The sequence below is a fragment of the Falco biarmicus genome, chromosome 7 (assembly GCF_023638135.1).
Source record: "Falco biarmicus isolate bFalBia1 chromosome 7, bFalBia1.pri, whole genome shotgun sequence".
Classification (NCBI taxonomy): domain Eukaryota; kingdom Metazoa; phylum Chordata; class Aves; order Falconiformes; family Falconidae; genus Falco; species Falco biarmicus.
This window is the reverse complement of record NC_079294.1, coordinates 32,655,312-32,672,078: the sequence shown is the minus strand read 5'-3', so window position 1 is coordinate 32,672,078 and position 16,767 is coordinate 32,655,312. Positions and strand designations below refer to the sequence as shown.

The following is a 16,767-nucleotide window of genomic DNA, read 5'->3' as shown; positions in this document are numbered from 1 at the left end:
CATAGACCACATGGTTGCAGGGAAGAATGTAAAAACTTAAAGAAACATGTTTATAAAGGATGCCCCTTTTGATCTCACAATTTTTTAGTGTCCTTACAATTTTAGAGCCTTAGATTTTCATATTGGAGCACTTATTTCTGCATATATTGTGATTTTATTCACAACCATCTCGGAGGAGGTTTACCTATGAGGGCTTCTGCTAACGGTGGAGTTGGTTTGGGGAGGTGCCAAAGAACTGTCTGAAGGTCTCAGACGGACAAATGCAGGCGATGCCTGTCAGGCTGTGGGCAGGACTGCACCCCTGTGAAGTGAAGCTGGACCAGAGTTTTCATTCACAGTAGCTCAGGACCCAGTGTATTAATGCAAGACGAGGTCAACGCAGCTTATGTTGATGCGCTGGGCTAGAAACTGGAGTGCCCAGACCTGCCAGATGGGCCTGGCCCAGGCCAAGGCGGAGGTCCTGCCTGACTGACCGGCAGGAGAAGGGCAGGCAGCAGGGCTGGTGCTCTCACCTCCCATCGGCACAGGAGGAGCGGGCAGTCCCAGCCTGCGCAGGCTCCTGGGCCCCACTGCCCACCGCCATTTTGTCTTCAGAAGATGGGGCTGCACAGAGCAGGTGCTTTCCCAGGTAAGAAAGGTTTAATGCCTTTCTCTTCTCCCTAAGCAGAAGTTTTAACTTCCCCGTGCCCACAATGTTAATCATTTACAACATCTCAAACTCAACCTGATGCTGAGATCCAGACTGTGCAGGTCAAATGCAGCTACAGCCGCCAGGCCTGGAGGTGCTGGAGGTGCCGGGGCTGTACCTTCAGCCACCCCGAGAGCAGGGCTGGGCAGCTCTCAAGCAGGGCAGGGAGCAGGGCCACGGCAGTATTTAGCCCCAGAAAAGTGTGCAGAGAGCAATGAATCACAGCTGTAACATCACACGTCAGGTGGGGCTGGCAGCAAGGAGTTACTGGATTGCTTCCTCTGACCTTTGGTCCTTCTGCTGCACTTCAGTGTCCACCTTCTGTGTCAGAAACAGCGTGGCCAGCAGGACCAGGGCAGTGGTCGTCCCCCTGTGCTCAGCACTGGTTAGGCCGCACCTCAAATGCTGTGTTCAGTTTTGGGCCCCTCGCTACAACAAAGACGTTGAGATGCTGGGGTGTGAAGGGTCTAGAGCACGAGTCCTGTGAGGAGTGGCTGAGGGGACTGGGGTTGTCTAGTCTGGAGAAGAAGAGGCTCAGGGGGGACCGTATCGCTCTCTACAACTCCCTGAAAGGAGGTTGCATCGAGGTGAGTGTTGGTCTTTTCTCCCAAGTAAGAAGCGATAGGATGAGAGGAAATAGCCCTAAGTTGCACCAGGAGAGGTTTAGATTGGCTATTAGGAAAAAATTCTTCACCAAAAGAGTTGTCAAGCATTGGAACAGGCTGTCCAGGGAAGTGGTTGAGTCACCATCCCTGGAGGTACTTAAAAGCGGTGTAGAAGTGGCACTTAGGGACATGGCTTAGTGGTGGACTTGGCACTGTTAGATTTACAGTTGGACTCTATGATCTTAAAGGTCTTTTCCAACCTAAATGATGCTGTGATTCTATGATTCTGCTGCTGAAGCTTGCAGACTTGTTCACTTCCCCTGTGTCTCATATCATCTCCCTTTCTCCAGCGGGCATACCGACCATAGCAAGCATCCACTGGGAGGTCTTATGAGCAGGCCAGCACAGACTGGGACAGGCCATCCAGAGAGCTCATGAAACCCCAGCTCTTGGAGGGTGCCCACGCATGATGAGACAAAGCCTCAGCTCTCCCCCTCTGGCGCTGGCAGTAGTCCTGCTTTGAGCGGTGGCATGGACTAGGGACCTCCAGCCCTCTGCAGTCCCCTGCAGACAGTATTTCACTGATGATCATTCACCTGCTTCTCCCACAGCCACACCTGCTCAGTTTCCAGCTCCACCTCTAAATGCGGTACTGATGTATTTGGCCCACTCAGATAACTCCTGGAAAAAACAGGTCCTCCCAGTGCAAAATGAAGTTAAAGCTCAGCATTGCAATTTGTGCAAATCTGGCTGAGTTCAGATGCTTTTTCCTTTTCACAAGCTGTTTCTTCTGCTCCTAGCATTCAGATTCATAAACTTCAGCATGGCATTCATCTATCCTTAAATTTGTGCAAAACTTTTGAGCCTTGATGCTTATAAACAGCTGAAGACCACCCCAGAGTCTTGGAGACAGGGTTTCAGGATAGTTGACTGTTTGCTATACAGTTGACGGATAGTTCACTGTGCGGAGTCCGTTGCCCACAGTTCACCTATTGGATGCTTTATGAAGGACTCTGCCTTCTCATCATCTCCATCTGTTTTTGAGTCACAACAGACGGATCAGCCAAGCGGGCTGTGGGGAGAGTGCTGCACTCCTGAGCTGGGTGAAACAACTGGCTGCGTGGAGTGAGCATTTACCTGGGATCACATAACACTTCCACCTTGAAAGAGTCACAATCTCTACACCCCGGTTTGTTTATATTTAACTTTGTAGATCTCAGCTTGTGTGTTTTGCTAGCCTAATGATGCTATACTAGTCCAACTGGATTGTGTCAGAATTTGCTGTTTACATTATACAGTCTTCACGGTTGGAAAAGAAACCAGGCACGGAAGTACAAATTGCAAGGAAATGACTTGTATGTGAAGGAAACACTCATGCTGCTCACAAAGTTTGCAGGGCACAGATTTTAGTGATGCTGACAACAATTACTGTGCGATTTTGATGAAAAACGGTGTAAATTAAGATTTTCAATGTGAAAATTCACCACAAAAGAACTCAAACTGCCTAAACGAGCTAGCAAGGGCAGGCTAAATGAGCGTGCAAAGGGCGTATTAGTGTTTTCAATTTCTAGTGGTGCTTATTTCATCTCTACAAGGAAACCCCCTCTGCCCTTCATACTTTCTTCTTCCCTTTCTACCCTGGATGCGTGACATCTCTTCCTGGGGACGACACCTCTCCCGTCCCCGGGCACAGCAAGAGAAAGCGGGCAGGAGCTCGGTATTGTTCGCAGTCCCCCTGCTGCCTCAGCAAGAAAAACGTTATTTATTTGGAGCGTCAACAGGCCATTCCCGAGCGGGACGGGGCAGGGGCTCCGGCCGGGGGCAGCGCGCCGCCGGGCCGGTGGGCTCCGCAGCGCCGGGGCCGGGACCGCACCCGCCTGCGCCCGAGGGGGCGGCCGGGGCGGGGGGCGCGCTGCCGCCCGCGCCGCTCTGCGGGGCGGCGATGCGGGAGCCTGGCCGCCGCTGGTGAGGGGAGGAAGGGGGCGGCCGGCGGGAGGCTGCCCGCGGCGGCGGGCACGGCCGGACCCCCGCCCCACTGCGCGTCGGCGCTCCACCGCCCCCGGCGGGGCGGAGGGAGGGAGGGAGGGAGGGAGGGAGGGAGGCGGGCGGGAGGGGGGAGGGCCGCGGGGCGGGGCGCGGCGCGGCGCGGAGAGGGGCCGCCCCCCCGCCCGCTCCGCTCCGCGCCCGCCGTCGGTGCCGGTGAAGGCGGCGGTGGCGGTGCCGCCGGCTCCTGCCGACTTCCCTCGGCCCGGCCCTGCGTCCCCATGGCCGGGCAGGAGTGGGATTGGTTCCAGCGCGAGGAGCTCATCGGGCACATCAGCGACATCCGAGTGCAGAACCTCCAAGGTAAATCGACACCTCCGGAGAACCGCCTCCCCCCGCCCCCGCGCCGCCCCGCGCCCCTTCCTCGCCTTCTCCCCGTGCCGGTCCTTCCTTCCCCGCCTCTCCCCGTGCCCTGGCGCGGCGCTGCTGCGGGCTCCGTGCCCGCCCCCCCGGGCCGCCCTGTGCGGGCTCCCCCGGCTCCCCGAAGCGCGGGCGGTGCGGGTGCGGGGACGGAGGAGGAGGATGGCGGGGCCAAAGTTTCGCCCGAGCGGGGCGCCGGGCCCGCCCAGCCGGCGGAGAGCCCCGGTGCAGGGGCGAGCGGCGCCGGGCCCCGCGGGAGGGACGGGGCGCGGGGGCTCTGGGGGGGCGGCGCAGCCGGTGTCCCCGCCGCGGGGGGACGGTACCGCCCCGGGCTCCTCCTGAGGGCCGTCGGGGCGCGGGCTGCAGTCTCCGGCTCACCGCGCTCCCTCTCGGGGGGACCCTGCCGGCCGGGCGTCGGGGCGAGCGGTGCCGGGGCTCGCCCTTCGCCGCGGGTGGCGGGAGCTTTGCCTTCGGCCGCCCGCGGAGCCTGGCGGAGGCGCCCCGCGGGCTGGGGCACAGCCCGCCCTGCGCTCCCACCCGCAGGTTTGGGGGTGCGCGGCCGCAGTCGGGGTACGGCCCCGGCTCCGTACCAGCGCAGCCCGAAGGGAGCCGGGTGGCTATCTGAGTACTCAATTTAATGTGTCTTCTCATAAGCTGCTGTTGAATAAACAAGGGCAGAGTTATTGGATAAGTCGTCTGCGAGATGGCAGCCCTATTCTGCCACAGGCAGTGCTGGCGGAAAGGATGCAAATACCTGGGTTGGAATGTAGCTCGGTATCAGTGTAGTAGCTCCTCCAAAGTTACGTTTGCCCCTCTCCAGCCAACTCTTTGTGACTGGCAAGGACAGCAAGAATCGATGAAAGAAGAAAAAGCAGAAGTGGCTTATGGGAGAGCAATTTGTTTAATGTAACATACCAGCCTTGATCAGCAGCTCACATTACACTGCAATGTATCTTCATGTTCCATAAAAATAATAGACTTGAATTATAGGTCATTATCTCTTCCTGTTTATGCTTAATGATATTAAGGCGCTGACTACTGGCAGAGGCAGTGCAGTTGCTGGAAATCAGTTTTGGTTTGGCTTGATTGTAGATGATGTATAATTTATCAGAAAAGAGACTCAAATTAGCCATTCTTTCAGCTCTGATGTTATATTAATGCAGTTAACTGCTGATGGGGTCACTCCACAACATTTTAGCTTGCATCATCATAACCTCTGAAATTCAGATTTTGAGTGAAGCCAGAGCTGTTGATTCCAGGATGAACTCCCGTTGGGTTTTGACAATATCAGATTATAGTGTAATTCTGCATTTCGAACTCCTGGCTCTGTCTTTTTCAATTCTCTGTGTTAGCATGGATGGTCTGCCTCTGATCTCTTGTTGCTCAAAACTGTAGCAATTAAACCAGGTTTAATCCTTAACTCGGGGGCATTTGTTGAGAAGGGATAGAAAAGAAATCTATTCCTAAAAAGAGTAACATGCTTTTGGCTTTGCCTCTCTATTATTTTTGTAAGAAGGAGTTAAACTCATTTCCCTTTCTGGAACTTAAAATGCATTTATACAGATGCACACAGCCTTATCTAAAATTCCGATAGTCTTGTAGGAGAATGTCATCCTACAGGGCAAATTCCTTTGAATAACATTATATTCATGAAAAAAGCCTCCTGTTCCCATCTTACCATACAAAAGGAATTTTGAGATATATATTGGTTGTCACCTTGCTTGCACTACTAAATAGGGTTTTAAGAGTTTTTTGGTTTTTTTTCCCCAAGTAGGCTCTTACAGGGAGGAAAAGGCATTTTTTCTAAGGTGCCGCTCCAAAGCAAATGGTGATATCAATCACTTACAGTAGATATGATTTGTAACACATAGTTCTCACATTATCTTCTAGAGATGAAAAACATTTTACAGATGGTGAGTCTGATACTCAGGAGAGTGTGATTTTTGTCACTCAGGAGCTCAGTGGCAAAGCATGGTGCTTCTTTTCAGGATAGTTTCTTGTAAAAGGGCAGCATATGCTCTATGTTCATATGTAGTAATTAAACTGGCTCCTGCTTTATAACTCAAAATTCATTCTCTCCTCTCAAAACAATGTGATCTGAATCACTGCTGGTATCACTGTCTATCAGTTGCAGAATCAGTAATAGTGCTAGAAAGTCATGAGTCTGGGATGAAAAATTAGCTGAGGATGATGCAGAGTTTCCAGCAGCACCAGCATAGATCCTGACAGGCCCTGCTGCTTAGGACCTCAGGTGGTGCGAGGTCCCGTCTACTACTGCATCTCCTCTCCTGCAGCATGCTTTGCAAGACCGTCTGTGTTTAGGTGCTATGAGATTGATGGTTTGTCTTACTCCAGAATGTTCCCTTTCAATGGGACATTTTACATATGTCTGGTGGAGACTTCTGCTGCAGATGCACAGTGCCAGACAAATATGAGGTCTTTCAGGTCTGGAAGGCAGACAGAGGCATTGCTGTCATCCTGTGTCCGAGCTATCCCACCCAGCAGCTGATGGAAGAGCCCAAGAAGATGAGCCCAAGTGGTGATGATCATGAGAAACGGTACCACTAGCACCTGAACAGCCTAGCTGGTATTAGTTTCTGCAGGCATCACAGCCATCTGTGGTAGCAGTTTTCCATACCATTTCTGCCTCCTTTTTTAAAGGCTAAAATTATTCATTTCTTTTGAAGAGTTCTTCGTTATGTCTTAGCTAAGCTATAGAGCACTGCTGATGTAAAATACTATTTGAAGATGGCATATGCTGTTTCAGTCTGTTGCATCTTCCCTCTCTAGTTTCATAGTTCCACATCCAGGAAGGATCCAGGATGCCAGTTTCTGGGAAGTGTCAGCTCTCATGGGGATACTTTTGCAGTGGTATGATCCCACTGAATTCAGGAGTTGTTTTAGGTGCACGTGCTGGATGCAGATGTAGCCTCTGGAACTGTATATTCTGTAATGTAACTGATGGGATGATGTAACATCCTTCACAGGGAGGCTAAAACTGACAGCCAGGGTTGAAATTGGCAAAATGGACTGGACATGGGGTAAAAAAAGGATGGTTTTAAAAATGGAATTACATCTGGATATTTAGACATAGGCATATGATGATGGGCTTTTACTTTCCCTTTCCATCAAGATCTGAGATTTTCCATTTTATTTTTTTCAATGAAGGAAGTGATATTTCAAAGCTGTTGCAGGTAAGTGATGTTAAAAGCCAGGCATACTGCTTCCATTCTTGACAGAGGTAATTTCAGAAAGCAGAAGCAAAAGTGACAATCTGATGGAGAAGTGGAGAGGGGAATGTAAAGTGCAAAAAAGTGCCAGGTGTGGTGATGCACAAACCAAGTCTCTCACTCCAGGTCTGTTCAGTTTCTAAATGCATTTAATAAACTGATATTCTTGTGCTCTTTGTTCTGTTTGTATATTATCCATAGTGATTTTCTCCACATACTGAAAGAGAAAAATGGAAAGCTTGCACAGAATATAGGAGCATATCTCAAGCAGTGGAATACTCAATAATTAATTTCCTGCCAGGAGATGGTTTTTTTTCCCTTGCTTTCTTTCATTACAACACCAGCAGGAACATTTTGTTACAACACAAGAATATTTTAAAATCTTCCCTACTGGAAGCTTGATTTAAGATCTTCAAAAATATATTCCCTAATGTGGTGAATTGCACTCACTAGAAAGAGGCAACATTCTCAGTAGGAATTATTCTCTTTTAGATGATATTTTGGTTCTGTGCTTTGCAACAGTCTGAATGTATATTTAGTAGTATGTATCTTTCCTTACATTCCTTGGGAGATGAATACTTGTGCAGTCAGATGTTTTGTCCATCTCTGGCAACCAAGTGGTGTTACCACAATTTAAAAATAATTATGGTTTTAATGTTAATTTTTTATATTTGTAACAGAGTACATGGGCTGTCTTGGTAGAATTCTATCATTCTTCTATTGGAGGACTAGACAAGGAGCCCCAAGTCCTGCTACTCATTGTTTTGCTACTTGCTTAGGGTTAAATCCAGGACCTACAAAAATCCATAGATGGTTATTCCTTGATTTCAGTAGATGTAAATACTTTCCTGAGTCTCAGGCTTGCTCTGCTGAGGGTTGCATGGGCTTCAAACATATTTGGAGGGCTATGCAGGAATATATTGTAGTGTTGTCAGAAATAATTAAAAAAAAAAGTGGTGACAGGCTGGAAGAAATAAACTGAACAATACCATCCCCATTGGTTCCTTATCCTTGCCCTAGTTTGTACCTTTGGGTGAATCACTTAGTCATAAACTCCTAGCACTCTCTGATTTTGCTTGTCTTTCCATTTGGATCCTTAAGATCTAGATTTTCTAAGCTTTGGGCAGTAGTAACTATAGCCACTGATAATGAACCCTAGCTTCCGTTGAGGTAACACGTCCTGAAGCCCATGTCTTAAGAGGTAATATGGGTGCTTATCTCATAAAAGTTAGCTCTGGCATCGAGGGTGCCTACATGTCTTTACTTAGGGGAGCTTTAAGGGATCTCTGATGGAGAACCAAAGGCAGAGCCTATAGTCAGTCTTGAAAATGTTTCTCTCAGTATTTTTGTTTATCCACTTATGTATGAAGCATAATTCTTAGGACTATTGCACTTAAAAAAAAATATTACTCTCTGTAGTTAATTACAAGATACAGCAGCATTCAATCTGTTTGCTATAGTTTGACATGCCTTTCAAACACAGGGAAATTTACCAATAGAAGGAAACCTTTTTTAATGTATCCATTTTGACAAAAGTAAGATTCTCTAACTGTGTATTGCTTTTACTCTTCCATAACTTGTCACCATGTTCAGCAGGATTTCATTCTGCCTGTAGACATGTTCATTTCAGCGGGGCCCTTTGTAGATTAGGGTGACATTTGGAAAGATTAAATCGCCTGGAGAATCTTACACAAAGACCTGTAGGACCACAAAGTGATCATATACTATGTAAAAGTGAAGTTAAATAGGTCTGAGAGTTATAAATGTGAACCCCCAAAATGAAAGATTCAGATCCAGGTATAAGAAACCAGAGATAATGCTGGAAACGTAAGTCTTCTAGTGGGGATGTTCTTTGTAAGGGCACTTCCATACCTGGCAGTATTTGTCAGCAATGGAAGGAATACTTACCTGCTCCAGATGTAGGAAATCCTGATGGTGAAATAAAGGAGCAGTGAGAGGTAAGGCAAAGTACAGATTACATGTTCCAGCATGCAGTTTTAACAAGGTCAATGCCTAATTTCTCTAACAAATTAGAAGTCTGGACTCTCTGTCCTATTGCGTGGATGAAATTACACCAAATTCAAATCGTGCACAGTAGCTCTGCAGGCAAATGAACTCTTACACCTGTATACTAACACTTCATCATTAAGAGAGACTGTGTTTGGCGTCCAAGTGTGGATCTGACTTGAGGCATGGGGTTGATCTGCTGTCACTCGCCAGCATCACCTTCTCTTTCTTCCCTTCGTGAGCTGCTGTTCAAGTACTGACCAGCCTCAGCATTAGGAGAGCTGGTAACATCTCAGACTGTATCACTCACCTGAAGTTGAATGTCATTTAAGAACAACAGTCTTCAAAACACTGTGTTAAAACTCATGCTGATTTTAAAATGTAATGTAGTTCTCATAATTTCTCCTGCTTGTTTTTTATTTGCTCAGCTCGACAGAAGTTCAGTTTTCTTTCTCCTAAAGACAATTTCAAGGTTATGTCACTCGCATTTTGAAGAGTATGTAGCATCTACTTTGAAAGTGTTACAAAGGAATGACTTGGTTTTCTTTTTCTGTTTGAGAGACAGCTTTCTATTGGACTAGAAAAAGCAACCTTGGGCATTTTGGCTTGTCAGTGTCCATTTAAACGTTATTTATTTATGTCCTATGCTGTTTAAATTTACTGTTGTTGCAGAATGATTAAGGGCACACGTCTAAAGGGGAAGAGCCAAATGTTGTCTGTCTTGTCATGTAGAAGTCAAAAAGATTCTCAGAATTATATATTCAGGAGACAAAATTACTAGATAAGCAGTCACGTCTGTGTCAGTGCTGGGGTGGTGAAGGGCATCACAGCACCTTTTAAAAAATGTGGCTTTTTCTACAGGTCTCTTTACCTGCTATTCTATTTTTATGTCTCCCCAACCAGTTACACACAGGGACTGTAGGTGGAGGATTGCAGGATGGATTTTACTTCATTATAACTGCTGCATATTTCTGTGCAAACAGCTGAGCTATGTTTTAGCTGTAGTTCGAGGCTTTATAGCCATAAACACAAGTTTAAATTGGAATCTTCTAAGGAGGCTCATAATAGCAACAGCCTGGGTGTCTACAGAGTGCACGCCTGTGGACATGTAAGCTGCAGGCAGAGAGGATTTCTTCAGAAAACCAGAAATTCCACTGAATCTGAAAAGATGTTATCAAAACCACTTAAAAGATTACTGTAATCTCTATGGCCATTACTTGTCTTGAATCATGCCATCGAATTATTTGTTGAAATAGTGTAATATTTTGAGGATTCTGTTAATTATTTTCTACTAATTCCTATCTTAAAACATATTTTATGCTGTAGTATCTTGAAAGTTACACTTGATACATATCAGTACAATTCAGACCCAGTGTATCTATGAACAATGAGTTACCTTTTTTTTTCTTCTAATACTGTTTATGTTAGCATCTTTTACTGTTGGTAGTCAGAAATGAGACCCTTCTAGATCAGTGTTGTTGCTTTGCTTTATTATGGCAATTTTTGTTTTTCTCTTTTGGTAATATAATTCTAGTTGTTTACAAAACAAATGCTCACTTAGTGTGCCACAGGATTAATTTCAAATAGAAACATCTATATTCCAGTTCTTGTCATCTTTAATGCATGTATCCCTTTGGATCTTCATCCTATCCTAATTAAGACTGGGGGTGAGTGCATTTTGTAGTGTCCCAAGCTGGGCAAAGAAATCCCTGCTCATGTGCAGTGTCCATTACCAGGAAACATGTCTGTTCAGTGGCGTGCTTAGATTTACACGCCAGCCAGAGCCTGGCCCTGCAGCGCAGATCCTGCAGGTTGTGTTGCTGCCTAGCTTATTCTGATGATGCTCCATAAGTCTGAGTCCATCTAGAGCCCCGCTAAAGTCGGAGGTGCTCTACCCATACCCATGAAATGCTGCAGCTAGATCAGGTTGTGTCACCAGGGCTTTCATGTGCACAGGCATTTTGAGTAGAAGGCCAAATCTTGTCTGAAGGCAGTAAACTGTACTCAGCTTGTCTTACTGGTAGGTTTGTGGCTTTTTGGGCAACTGAACTTCTCAGGTTTCTGTTTAATGTTTGAGTTGGATTGGAGACTTGTAGTTACCTGGCAGTGAAATGAGTTTGGAGCGTCTAATTAACCACATCATGGTGGATGCTGTAGTGCTCCTGTTCTTAGACTGGGACCCCCAGGGTGGGTGCTCCACGTTTTAGCCAGACATATAGAAGCTCACATTTAGGTCTTGCACCTGGGATTGTCCCTCACAGAGACAAGTTCTCCCAAGTGGCTGTTGTTCATTGTGGCCCAGCAGTTGCAGTCTCCAGGTTAACAAAGAGCCCTTAAAAGAAAGTATTTTGTATGTTGCACCAGGACGAAGGTACTTACAGGGGAGAAAATGAACTTCAAATAAACTGCCTACATACATTATTCTTTTCTCTCTCCACCCAGCTTACCATCACTGTCAATGGTAACGTGGCAAGTGTTACTTTTTTGGGCCTGTCCGTCAGGATAATTCACTTGTTAGCACTTCTGGAATCTGAAAGGTCTGTGATGTGCACTAATCTTGTTATTGCTTTCTAACTCTCAAGTGTATGGTAAACTGCATTTTTGTTCTTCTAGCCTTTTTTTTCCTGTTTTCTTCAAGAAACCCAAATAACAGTACAATAAACCCCTCTGATCAGGCAGCCATGTGTCATTCATATGTTGTGAGAGCCATACTACAGCCTGAACTGTCTATTTCACGGGACTGCAGCTGAACCTCTTGAACTTCAGCCAAAGCACAAGGACTGGTTGTGTGCACGGGCTGTCTTTCCATTGTGCACTAATGGTCAGAAAGAAGTACTTTGCCATTTTGTTTAAGTCTTTGCAAAGAGCACCCTAAGGTGTATCAATAGGTGTTTTGCATATGCAGTCAGTGTAGTTTGCAACTAAGGGCTGATTATGCTTCTCTTGGCTCAGTGAAAAATGGGAAGGGCAAGACAGTCCTGGCACTGAGGCAGATGGAAGCAATGCCAATGCAGATAACTTTGTTAAAAACTGGTCCTTTATATGACTGCATCTGGACATGTGATTAAATCTTTTTGCCTTTTGCTGATGTTCATGATAAACGTGAACTGCAGCTACAGCTTAATAAAGATATAGTATTTATAAATAACGCAGTATGAAATATCCATTTCAGACTTACTGTCTGGGAGCTAATATATATATATATATATTTATGTATATAGAAGGAAACAAACATAAATCTGTCTGGGCCGTTTGCCCAGGGAGAGTAACGAGGCAAACAGAAGTAGGCAAATGGGGCAGAGTGTGGTCCTGAAAAACCTAATGGTAGTGCAGGAGCGACTGCGGCCAGCGCCTTCATGTGATACTTAAAACTGGTGAATCGTAGAAATCCTGCCCAAATGAGAAGACGAGCTTTCAGAGACAAAATTCCCATTGACTCTCCTTTTTTGACAAGGTACTCAGTAGGCTTATTTCTGGTACAAATCCTGGGCAGTTCCAGCAGTTACTCTCCAGAGTAGCTGGGAAGCATTCAGTCCCTGTCCTTGTTCTCAGGTTCCACACCGGGTAGGGGACTTCCTGGCCCTGATGATTAGTGCCACTGAATGACATTTAGTTCCTGTTACTCTGAGGTTTTTTTAATCTTTTTTGTTTTCTTTTTTTTTAATATTTTCCTGGATACAGGACAAGGAGTGATTTGAGATTATAGGGATTCTTGTCTGAATTTTTGCATATCTGCCCATTATAAAGAAAAAAAGTTAAGGACTTAATGTTGGTTAAAAAGAACTTCTGCTCAGCCTTCTTCCAGAAGTTAGTATGATTATTGACCTTGGGTGAAAGAAGACAGAGTATGAATCTTTGCTGGCTAAGCTGCATTTCATCCTTTGAAGGTAGATGTTCTTTTTGATGTATTCAGTGTTGGCCCTTCAAAACTTTAAAACATTGTGTGCTTATCAGAAGAATCAAAGAAGATAAGAGATATAATTGTCTTCAAAACCTGTGTGTATCAAGAGGAAGTGCCATGTTCTGGTTGCTAGTACAGCTAAGAGACGTTATAAAATCCTGTCTGTAATGCTGCAGTTGACAGAATCACTCATCATGAGTTTATTTTAAGAACTTGGAGGTCGCACCAGTGGGACTACTGTGAATTGAGGAAGTGGTTGTGACCCTGGTGTGATGGCAGCTTGCGTCTTGGAGGAGAAGGACAGTGCATGATTCCTGTGCAGTCCCGGACATCCCTGAGAGGGGCTGTCCTCAGGTGCTGAGAGATCCATATGTAGCTGGGGAGGTCTGGAAAGCTGATACCCATCTGTCTTTCAAGACTGTTTGGAAACTAATTAATGCAGCAAGTTATATCCACATTTTGTTTCAACTGGTCAGAGCTTGGGTACCTTCCAAGTCCCTGACTTTCTTTAATTTTGGGGGAGGTCTAAACATTGTGTCATAGCCTATCCCACAGATGGCTCTAGAGAAATTTTTTTTTCATGCAGGATCCCGATTTTTTTTGTGCCTATTGTGTCCTTCACTTTTATGCTGAGATTGATCACGAAAACCAGGTGTAGAAGTGGTCTGGATGCTCACAGCAAGCTGAGATGAGGCCCCTAGGTTGCGTCACTCAAGCCAGTAGACAGGTTTGTCATTCAGGCACTTAATTACGAGCTGAATGTTCACTTGAGCTTTTATATTCTCATTTCAGTAATGAACCAAAACTTAGGAAGAGTGACTGACTGCAGAGCTGCTGCAGTTCAGGTTCTTCGAGCCAAAGTTTCTGCTCATTTCATTTATCACACTAATGACTGGTCTTGGAGCCTAAACACAGGAGCTGCATGGAAAACACAGCTTAATGTGCTAACGTGATGTCCACATGACAGAAAGATTTGGCATGGGCTGCCCACTTCATTTTAGTTTGCCGGTCCTGCTACACATGTGTGTTCTTGCACGTTGCATCCTTACAGAAGGATGGGGCTGTAACAGATGTGGAAGTAGTATTTAATAACTGGTTTTGCAGAGATGGTCCAAGCCTGAGTTCTGCTACTCAGCCTATGGGCATCACTATTATCTTTCTTTCCCATCGCTTTGCATTTGTCTTGACTAAAACTGAGATGTGTTCTTAATACATTCTAGCAGGCATTTATTTCTATTTTTTTAGTATTTGAGTATCTTATGGGTTTTAATGTATTTCTCTAGATGACACCCTTATGTTAGGTTTGGGGATCAAAGGCATATGAAAGCCAGAGGATTTATTTCAAAGTTATCCAGACAGCCTAATGACATATTTCTCTGTGTGTGAGCATGGAAAGTTTTGGTGGAGCAGGCCTTGAACCTTGGTATTCTCTTTGCAAGGTGACCATTGGAACTACCTAACCAAATTCCTCTCTTCACAGCTTGTTTTTGTCTCCTTCACCATCTGACAGCAAAGGCAAACAATGCCATCTAACAACTCATCTGAACTGTAATACATGCATACTGCCTTCTCTATCGTAAACTTTTAAAACTTGATAATTTACATGAAGCTACAAACTCATCTTTTGTCCCAGCACGTGTCATGTTCCCATGTTTAGTGACAAGTGGTCTCCTGGGTTTGCTCATGCTTGTTGGTCTTCTCTCCAGTGCACACCTGCTGGTGTGAAGGATCACCAAGTGCAATCACAATTCATTTTGGCTTGGCGTAGGGGTTTTTTTAATGCAAGAAGAACAAAATGTTTATGGAGTGGTATCAACCTGCTTTCTTCTACTTCTCCCTGTTTGTGAAGATGTATTTTTTTGAAGTCTCATGTTGATCATCTTTATGAGTTACTATTTATTATCTTCAGGTAAAACCTTCTTTTTCTCCAAGTGCTTTGGAATTACCTCAGTCAAGATCCAAATCAGCTGTGCTCCCTCTGCCTCTTTTTACTATGCTTTCAGTTCACTGAGTTTGTTCAAGGAGTTTTGTTTGCCATGGTTTGAGTATGTGTTGCTAGAAAGGAGATAAAGTGGAGCTGGGGAGGAAGAAAACTTGCTACTAGAAGCTGGAAGAGGGTAATTCATGATGAACATCTCCAGGAACTATAATTTGTTTTCCTTGAGAAGTATATATGCTAATAAAAGCTTTCTGTTTGCATGCATAAATGAATTGGATTAAATTTTAGCCCAGCCTGAACTTGCTGTCAAATCGTGCTCTTCTGTTCAGTTCTCAGAATCATCCGAATGTTATTTTAACAGAGAGCAATGCTGCATCTGCTGTCCTGAAACTCTGTGTCCCTTGGGTACAGGTCTGAAAGAGCTTGATGGGGTAGAGGGGAAGACCAAGGGAGAGCTTGTTTAGGGCATGGATGAGATGTATTTATCTTGCATGAATGTAGAGAGGTATCTGCCTAAAGATGTCTGCCTGCCCTGGATGATTAGAAGGGTATGTTCTACAAGAGAAGGAAGGTCATAGAGGGGTGATGCACTTCATTGCCTCATCTCGAAATGTGGTCTATAATTGAAGCTCTGCGATACCTGGGAGTGTAAGCTGCCTTGACTTGAAGCTGGTGTCTTGCGGCCTTATATAAATAAGCCATTCTGACCTGCTCCTGGAAGACTCCTTTTCTTCTTTTCCCAGTTGCTCAAGCTCTTTGGTATTTGTCTGGTGATTGCCATCTAGGCTTGGCTTCATGGCCTGAGCAGAGGAAAGCATTGCTATTTAGTCTCATGATTCTTTGAGATGAGTTATTAATATGTAAAGGAACAAATAGATGACAGCTGCTTTGCTGAGCCGTTTTCCCCCGGTTTCTTAATCTCTCCTCCCACTGGAGCATGGGAAGTGCTGAGACCTGGTAACTCTTGAAATAGCCTCGAGTCTTCCCTGGGCAGGGCCTCCCCACTGCACATGGGTGCTGACTTGCAATCAGCATGTGCGTAGGAGCTGATCCATCGCTTAAGGCTTCTTTGGGAACCCCAAAGAACAATAATATCCTGTTGACTAGGATTTTGCTATTTATATCCATCAGCTGAGTAGCCGCCTCCTCTGCCAGCTCCCTAGTTACCAGTCTGTAAATCTCTCTTTGGACCATGTTGTGTGTTGCATGGTTGACAATATGATTTAATTTCAAGACGAATTTGTTTGAGACACTTAGAAAGGCAAATGGATAGATGAAGAAAGGTGTCAGCTTTTCTTGCTTTGTTTACTTGTTAGCTTTTTGGACATCAGGCAAAGAGACTAGCAGGAAGCGAACCTGCCCTGTAAGGGTAGCATTAGAAGACAGTACAAACCTATATCAATGCAAAGAGAAAAACAATTAGATTCCTTATAGGTATGTTTGTGGAGAAGTGCTGACATAGACTTGTCAGATTAAAGACTGAATTCTGCCACCCACATACTCTCCCAGCAGTTTATTTCTTTCTTTTTCCCTACTTTGCCCTCCCCCCCCTCTTTTTTTTCTGCAATAGATTTTCGATCTACTTGAGTAGAAAAGGTGTAATCTCATTCCAGAAAAACCTTTCCATGGCTTTGGAACATAGGCAAAAACATGTCAAATTTAGCCTGGTATTTTCTAGGCTGCTTTTTAAAAGGTAAGCCTTTTGAGAGAGCTGTACAATTGACTTCGAAGAGAAAAATTAGTCAAACCTGTGGGAGTCTGCTAGGGTGAAGTGAAAAGAAAGCAATTATTTCACTGAGAGCTTTTATGAAGATTTTTGAGGCTCCTATCACAAAAGTCTGTTAATAACGGGACTTAGTTATAAAGTTCAATTGCATTGGCTCAGATACGGATAAACCCTGTTATGGGGGTAAGGGCTTAAACCTGATCTGAATCAGAAGAAGCCACTACTTCTAGTTGGAGTTATTTTTAACCATATGAACATGGATGATGTA

At 45.2% G+C, this 16,767-nt stretch overlaps 1 protein-coding gene across 1 annotated transcript in view; it reads left to right on the top strand.

Moving 5' to 3' along the window:
* Positions 1-3,442: 3,442 nt before the first annotated feature.
* CLMN (calmin) overlaps positions 3,443-16,767 on the top strand; it is a 77,102-nt gene continuing 63,777 nt past the window's right edge. The window contains exon 1 of the mRNA XM_056345017.1: positions 3,443-3,639. Coding sequence (XP_056200992.1) covers positions 3,558-3,639 — 82 coding nt within the window. The 5' untranslated portion in view covers positions 3,443-3,557. The remainder of the gene's footprint in view (positions 3,640-16,767) is intronic.